This window comes from Vigna radiata, chromosome 9, assembly GCF_000741045.1.
Source record: "Vigna radiata var. radiata cultivar VC1973A chromosome 9, Vradiata_ver6, whole genome shotgun sequence".
Lineage (NCBI taxonomy): Eukaryota > Viridiplantae > Streptophyta > Magnoliopsida > Fabales > Fabaceae > Vigna > Vigna radiata.
In genome coordinates this window covers 18,764,755-18,772,503 of record NC_028359.1, presented here as the reverse complement: position 1 = coordinate 18,772,503, position 7,749 = coordinate 18,764,755, and the positions used below count along the sequence as shown (strand labels likewise).

At 35.3% G+C, this 7,749-nt stretch overlaps 2 protein-coding genes across 2 annotated transcripts; both read left to right on the top strand.

The window, feature by feature from the left end:
* The first annotated feature begins 793 nt into the window (after positions 1-793).
* LOC106773634 (auxin-responsive protein SAUR36-like) lies at positions 794-1,910 on the top strand. The gene has a single exon (XM_014660359.2). The coding sequence runs from the start codon at positions 1,096-1,098 to the stop codon at positions 1,597-1,599; it is 504 nt and encodes a 167-aa protein (XP_014515845.1). The 5' UTR covers positions 794-1,095; the 3' UTR covers positions 1,600-1,910.
* Positions 1,911-3,007: 1,097 nt separating this feature from the next.
* Positions 3,008-4,283, top strand: LOC106773483. Its single transcript, XM_022785937.1, has 4 exons — positions 3,008-3,114; positions 3,234-3,389; positions 3,545-3,655; positions 3,801-4,283. The coding sequence occupies exons 1-4, from the start codon at positions 3,008-3,010 to the stop codon at positions 4,090-4,092; spliced, it is 666 nt and encodes a 221-aa protein (XP_022641658.1). The 3' UTR covers positions 4,093-4,283.
* Positions 4,284-7,749: the final 3,466 nt, after the last annotated feature.

Below are 7,749 nucleotides of genomic sequence, written 5' to 3'. Positions count from 1 at the left end.
GATCTAAAACTTTTTGTGGGGGCTTCTCATGATATTTTGGTGCTTTGAACAAATTTTCAGATTATTTGAAGTTGTTTTGAATATATTCTTATTTTTATCCTAAGGTTTGTTGTATATGGTGTATGGACAACAAACAAGTTCAACAAGTCCAATAACAACAAGTTCAATCAATTTATATCTCATAAAAAATGAAAAAAAGAAAATGAAATTAATTTTCTTAAATATTGGTTTGTAAGAATAAAGTGTTGTAGATAGTGAGGGAGAAAGGACAATGCACTTATTTCAAAGGATACCTTTGAACGAAACCAATAAATTAAAACAAAAAAAATCATACCTAAAATAATTAATCCGCGTGCATTTGTATAAAATTAAAGTTATGAGTTTTGCACATTAAATAAAGTCTTAATATAATTAAATAAAAAATATCAATTGTTAAAATTTCTTGAAATTACTTATTATAACGAAACGATAACATGACAGTATAAACAATAAAAGAACGTATAAAAAATTCTGATAAGTAATCTATTTAAAAAAGAGAATATATTCATATTTAGTTAATAGTTTGAAATATAATTATATTCTGGCCTCCGAATTTTTTTGGTTGAGTCCGTGCGCAGTGAATAAAGAGAAACAGATATATTTTAGTAATAAAAACAAGTGTGGTTTATTTAATATATTATTGGGTTGCATTGGAAAAACGCCACGCAGGCAGACACACTCTATTCTGAACATCGTGCAGTTTCTGTACTAATCTAACGTTTGACCCTTACAACACCCATTTCATTGAACCTTCCCACTCTCTTATAAATAATCCCAAATTCCTGCGCCAACATCATTGGACCGACGCTTCTCTTTCTCTTCCCAAAAACCTTTCAACTCCTTCACTTCTCCCAAAACTCATTTACATGCCAAACATGCCCTCATCCATCTCTCATCCTTCACCCTTTTCATCTTTCTCTTTCACTCAATCCCTCATCTAATGAAAACAAAAACCTTCCACAGCTATTTTACCTCTCAACTCCCACATTGCTTAGAAACCTAAACGAAAGGTACTTTATATAGCGAAATTTGTGGTCTTGGCTAGCTTGTTCCTCGATGACCATGCAGTTCAGACTAGGCAAGCGCGTTTTCCGTGTCGCCACATGGGTCTTCCGTCGGGTTCGGTTCAGAACCCGACCCAACAGATATTGTCGTCTCGGATCCACCTCTCCTTCGCACAGTTACAATCATAATCCCATGACGAAGCTTCTTACATGGGGGACAAAGTTGAAGAGAGGAGCGCAGTCTCTCTGTAAGAAATCCGGGTCGGCTCTCGTTTGCGAGAGGGCTCCGGCGGTGCCGAAAGGGCACTTGGCAGTTTACGTGGCCGAGGACAACGGCGAGTGTCGCCGGGTTTTGGTGCCAGTGATTTACTTCAACCATCCTCTGTTCAGCGGGTTGTTAAGGGAAGCTGAGAAGGAATTCGGGTTCGAGCACCCCGGTGGGATCACGATTCCGTGCCGACTCACCGAATTTGAACGGGTCAAAACCCGAATAGCGTCCGGGTCGGGTTTACGTGGGAGAACCCGGAGGTTGGGGTGGCGGCTACATTCTTCTTGACTGTTGAGACGACGGGATTTTGGTGAATTGCGAATTTACGATGACGACGATAAAGAGCTATGCTTTTTTTTTTTTCCCTTGTGTTAGATTAGGTTGCAGTTATTGTTTTTGGTTTCTTTTGATCGGAATTTCTTGGGGGTGGTGTTGTGCTCTGGTTGTTTGGGAATTTTTTTATTGGACAGGTTTGAACATAAAGTAGAATTAGGGATACCATTTGTATAGATTAAACTCTCACGATATCATCTCAAGAATTTTTTTTTTTCCTTCTGAATTTTGAACTTTTATCATAACAAAACAAACAATTCCTCGTCGTTGTTGTCTTTACATTGACAATAACTTGATATTTGGTTGGTCTGAAAAGAAAGTTTTATTCATTAATTTCATTTTATGATCTATGTGTAGACACGTATATATCTACTTACAAAGTCCACATTGTCACCTTTCAACAAGAGGCTCAAGATTATTGTATCATGTTAATTATCCACACAAAGTTCATTAAAATTCTTTAAATAGGGTAATGATTAAAATGTAGGGTTTCGATTTTGGGTTTTTTTTTTTAAGGGACTCTTCTTACTTCTAAAATTCCTTCTAGTTATGTGTTTGTGGTTCAGGAAAATCATCATTCCATTTCAAATTGCGAAAATTGGGTTCTGTTTTGAAGTTATTGTGTTTCTAGTTTGTGAAATTTTTTTTTGGAGTTCTGTTCTTATTTTTTGAAATTTGAGAAATTAAGGAATTTTATAGTGTAATTGGAATTGTAATAAATGAAATTTGGGTTTCTGATCTTGTTCTGTTTTTGTGATTAGCAATTGTGGAGTTTTCGTTTATATTTAGGAGTGGTTCTATTTTTGTGTTTTGGGTTTTCCAAGGATTCACGTTGGAGAGTTCTTTCTCGTAGTGGTGGTTGTTGACAGTTGCGTAGGCGGCGTCAATAGAGGTGCTAGCGGGTGTCATGGGTGTTGCGGTGGCTGGCGCGTGTAGTTCTTTGTGGGCTTGACTTTAGACTGGGCTGTGTTTTGAAATGGACTCATCTATTGGATCATAAGAATCATTGTTGGACAAATTTGAAATTGCAATTGGAGGAACCCAAAAATAATAGGTTTAAATCCTCGTTTGGTTTTCATATTTGTGTCTCAATCTCAATTTGGTCATCGTATTTTTTTTGTCTCAATCGGGTCCTATTACTTGTAAAACTACTTATAAAACTGAGACAATTAAGCCCCTCTCCATTAAGTTTTCTCTTATGGCATTAAAGGATGCTGAACTGTATTTTTTTTAAAATAATGTGACATTATGTATTAAATTAAATGGATTATGTGTTAATTACACGTGGAAAAGTAAATTCTTACCATAAAAAAAAATCAAACCCATTAACTTCGTCTTCTCCACAAAAACCCTAAACGTCAGCATGCGCCGCCATCATCCTCGCCAGAACCACCATCGTGCTACACAACCATCAATGGTTAGAGACACCAACCAAACCGAACCCAGTGGAGGATCCGAAAACGAACCCGGGTCACCCAAGCATTTCAACTGGTCGGACACGTTGAAAACATTGCACACGGCCCTCCGACTAGCCGCTAAAACCGCGAAACTCTCAGAAACATTGGAAACTCTTATCCCTCATGAGTTAGGTCCCCAACATATGAGTCCACCGTCTCTAACCTCGCCACAGGTGAACCCTTCTCCGGAAAAAACCCTCTTCACCTCCAGATTCATCATGGCTTGGTGAACATTCTCGGTTTCTTCCCCATCAGGAGGCCAGGATCATTGGATTTTGACGGAGCATGGTAATTCAATTCACTAAAATTTTCAAACTCTGATACCCCACCAAAAAAATTTTCTCACTTCAACAAAAATGTTAAAAAAGAATCAAACTTTTTATGTTATTTTCTTCCGGGGTAAATTCTCCTCACTTTGTTCCTTCTTGGTCATCGTTGTACAGGTTATTCGGATATGGAATTGGAATTCACTTGCTTCAAGTAAAGGACCCTTGCAACATTCCAAGAAAGAAAGAAATTAATCCGAAAGATAATCACATATCATTCCAGGCAAGGTTTCAGTGTGAAATGAAACTGTGGTGTTTGTTTGATACAATAACTTCAAACTAATCGCAGTGTGTTTGACAAAATGACTGAACGACATGAAACTAATTAACATGGTTTTTTTTGTTGTTTTGATGAATGAAAACAATGTGAAAGCATGGGAGCAGTAGAGAAGAAGCTTGAGGAAATGGAGATAGAATACGTGCGTGCAACGGTGGAGGAAGGTGGGATCAAAGTGGATCAATTGCTTTTTCATGACCCGGATGGGTTCATGGTTGAGATATGCAATTGTGATATCCTTCCAATGATTCCCTTAGCAAGTGACATGGTTAGGTCATGCTCTCGAATGAACCTTCAGATGCTTCAACAGAGACAGATACACCAAATTGTGAAACAGGACTCAGCTTTTCCTTCGGGCCACACCAAAATTCAAAACACTATTGTTTAGGTCACACTTGCATGTATAATTATCAACTCCTCCTTCTTCCTCTTCTTCATCATGTTACTGTACTGTTTTCTTTTTCTGTCAATTTTGTTTTCTCTGTAATATTGCGTAGTTTGAAGTGTAAACCCTATAGTTTTTCTACTAGATACTTATTGTATAATTGGTTTTTTCTATGTGATTTTTTTTTGTTTCCACAGGTGAACCCTTCTCCGGAATCGTGATTGGCGTAGTAGAAATACACGCGGCACGAGGACAACATCTGTGCTGAGTTTCGTCACAGCACCCCAGCAGAAGCTTGCGAGGTGTTCGCTAAAATGCCGCAGAGGAAGCCTTCCCCGCCAGAGAGTGCTGACATGGAAGGAACGACGTTCGTAACGGAGGGCAGAAAACCACCAAATTGCACACAATAGGAAGAAGCATCAGCTTTATAGAGCTTCCTATACCTTTCAGCTTCAAAGCATGGCCACTCGTGGGTGGAGAGAAATCAAAGATCTCATTGAAAGAGTTTCCTTTGAATTTGATAGGTGTTATTGGCTCTCTAAAGAACTGACCTCTGTCAGAGAAGGTAACATTAGTATTTTTTGACATTAGAATATGGTGAGTTACCTGAGAAATTTTAGGAAGTCCTGAAGACGATCACATTTTTTGTTATTATCTGTCATTTATTTATGAACTTGAGGATCCTCTGTTTCACTCTTCAACCAAGATCACCAAATTTCTCACTTTCAAATCCAGTCACGGCCACGAAGAAGACGAAGAGTCCAAGAATGATTGCCATGTCATAATTCTTTAATTTAAATAAAAATTCCATGTAATCAAACAATGACATCAGCATAAACACATCATCACAGGTTAACGCCGTAAGAGAAAACTTAACGGAGAGGGCTTAATTGCCTCATTTTTACAAGTAATAGGACCCAATTGAGACAAAAAAAAATACGATGACCAAATTGATATTGACACACAAATATGAGGACCAAATGAGGGTTTAAACCAAAATAATAATAAGAATAAGACAAAGAGAGTTTAAAATAAAAAGTTGTCTTTAAAATTAAAATAATGGGAAATAAAATTAATTAATTAACATTTGATGAAATTGGAAATAAAAATTAATTGGGTTTTTAGAAAGAAAATAATGAGATTACAATAATTAATTAGAATATTAAATGATTTACTAATTTTGGTTTTAGAAAAGAGGAAAATAATGAGGTTACAATCTTAATTACATTAATAAATGATTTATTATTTTTAGTTTATTATTAAATCATATTTATTTATTTATTTTGTAACCTATTTTGGAGTGGAACCAGGTTCATATGGAGTACATTGAATTTTGAATGAGATTTTAGAAAATGATGAATGAATAATGTTAGGTAGAGAATGAGAATAGTTGTTGTGTTTAAGTATACGATGAACTTTGACTGATGATTGGAATGAGTGTGTTGGAGTTGTACCTAAGTGTGTGGTCGATGAGCATAAGAGTGGGGAATAGGTTCACTTGCTGTACCTAGTAAGTCCTGAGACTATCGATCGTTTGATATCAGATAGCGATTGCTTTTGACCTTGTGTGCAAAAAGAGGGTGCTCGGGTGTTGAGCCTTCTTTGTATGAGAGTGATGGTGTTTGCCTTGTCCTTGTGTGACAGGAAACATGTTCCTTAGCCAGGATGGTGTGACTACTTGAGCAAAGTTGTAGAGGAGGCTACACAAGACCTATAGGGGAGACTACAGGTTTGTGAGGTAGGGCACATGAGTGTGATTGATTCCTTTCATTATGCATTTTATGGTATTATGGAGGCTCATAATGTTATTCATAATGAAGGATTCATGATGAGGTTAGTTCTAATGGAGGTACATGTGATGATGATTCATAATGACAATGTGCTTGGAAATTATATTGATAACAATAACGTGGATGATATAGTCAAGATATAGTTAATGAGGATGTTGATGATGATCATATTATAGAAATGATTACCTGAGTAAGAGTACTAGCATTGTAGATGAATGATTGTTATTAAGTTGTGCTTACTTGCCATGTACATGTTATATAGTTATTGGTCGTGTTATGGTAGCTTACCCATATTTGTTTGTGTTTGTGATTACATGTGTCTTGCAATGATGGTATGATCCTTGATTATACTGGAGCAAGGGATGTTGCAGATGCTCCAGAGGCTTGATAGAGATGCGAGAGTGGTGAACAACTTTGGTTTATTTTAGGTTTTTGAGTTATGCATTTAGAAATAATGTAAATGTTTTACTTCCGCAGGTTTAAAATGTCGAAATTTTTAGTTAGTACTATTTCTCGCATTAAGATAAGTTTGAAACATTTTACTTTAATGAAATTAATTATTTTATTAATATAAAAAAGGACAAATTATGTTGGATGCACTTTATAAGTTTATGTCATGTTATTGTATTAATATGTTTTGTTAGATATATTATCTTTATCTTTATCTTTTATCTTTAATTAGTTTGTTATTGTTTTTTATTTATATTTTGAGCTTAGTCCATATTTCTTCTATTATAAATAAAGAACTCTATGTGTATATTGAGCACAAGGGACATTAATCTCATACATAGTTTTCACTATATTTAACATAATATTAGAGCCAAGTTCTTTTGAGGAGAAAAAATTATGTTGCCTCTGCTATTACACCTATCGTTACTACTGACGATATTGTCTACCGCTATTGACGATACCGTCATCTACCATTATGTCTACAATGCAAATATGTCTTTAAAGAAAATGAATCTACATGTCTCAGTAACTGTACTTTGTTAGTGGCTTTCATCAACGAATACAACACAAATTATGTTCAATGTTTTAAAATAATATGACAACAATCTTGAAGGAACGGGAAAATCATACAAAAGCATTGTTTTGTGGTACGGGTTTTCTATTTGAACCTAAAAGGGATGTTTTGGTTTTTTAATAGGAAAATGATAGGAAAATGATAAGAAAGAAATATAAGGGTGGAAATTTAGACAAGTTCATTGTTTGAAACTAAGCATTAAGTACGAATTTGGCACACCATTTTTTATTTTGTTGAGCAGGGAAGGAAAAATAATTTTCAAATGTTACATCAACCAAATCACAATGTTTTCGCATCCAAATAGTCTCTTTCAAACTTTACAAGAGACCTAATCTAGAATTATACATTTATATTTTCATTTAGATTAACCATTTTATAACCATTAATACATCAACTTAAACAAATTACTTTTCTATTTTAGTTTAATTATATTTTAAAACTTATAAGAATATTATTTTGGTTTGTCTATGTGACATCAATTTATATAACACATATACATAATATGGTAGTTCACTGTTATAATATAGGAGAACAATTAAGAGTTAAACTTGCAATTAAGGACGAGATTACAGTCATCCCCGAAGTACCAGAATTTAAAACTTTAAGATAAAAGGTCTAAACCTTAAACTTAGACAAAACGAGTATTTCAAGATACATAGGTTCAACAAAGAATTCTTAAGAAGGCTAAGCTGCAACATCAACTCCATCCTCCGGCACTTGCTCCAAGGGAACTTCTTCAATATCTTCTCACATCCAAGCGAATGATCATCGCAAAAGGAAACATACACAAGCAACACAAACAAGCAAGGGTGAGCTAGGTATAAAAAACATGTTATTGTTAAGACC

What these genes read in the sequence shown, in the direction of transcription:
- LOC106773634 (XM_014660359.2), top strand. Translation starts at nt 1,096, where the DNA reads ATGACCATGCAGTTCAGACTAGGCAAGCGCGTTTTCCGTGTCGCCACA.
- LOC106773483 (XM_022785937.1), top strand. Translation starts at nt 3,008, where the DNA reads ATGCGCCGCCATCATCCTCGCCAGAACCACCATCGTGCTACACAACCA. An exon ending in TTGGATTTTGACGGAGCATG is followed by an intron (nt 3,390 to 3,544) that starts GTAATTCAATTC and finishes ATCGTTGTACAG; the next exon opens with GTTATTCGGATATGGAATTG. An exon ending in CACATATCATTCCAGGCAAG is followed by an intron (nt 3,656 to 3,800) that starts GTTTCAGTGTGA and finishes ACAATGTGAAAG; the next exon opens with CATGGGAGCAGTAGAGAAGA.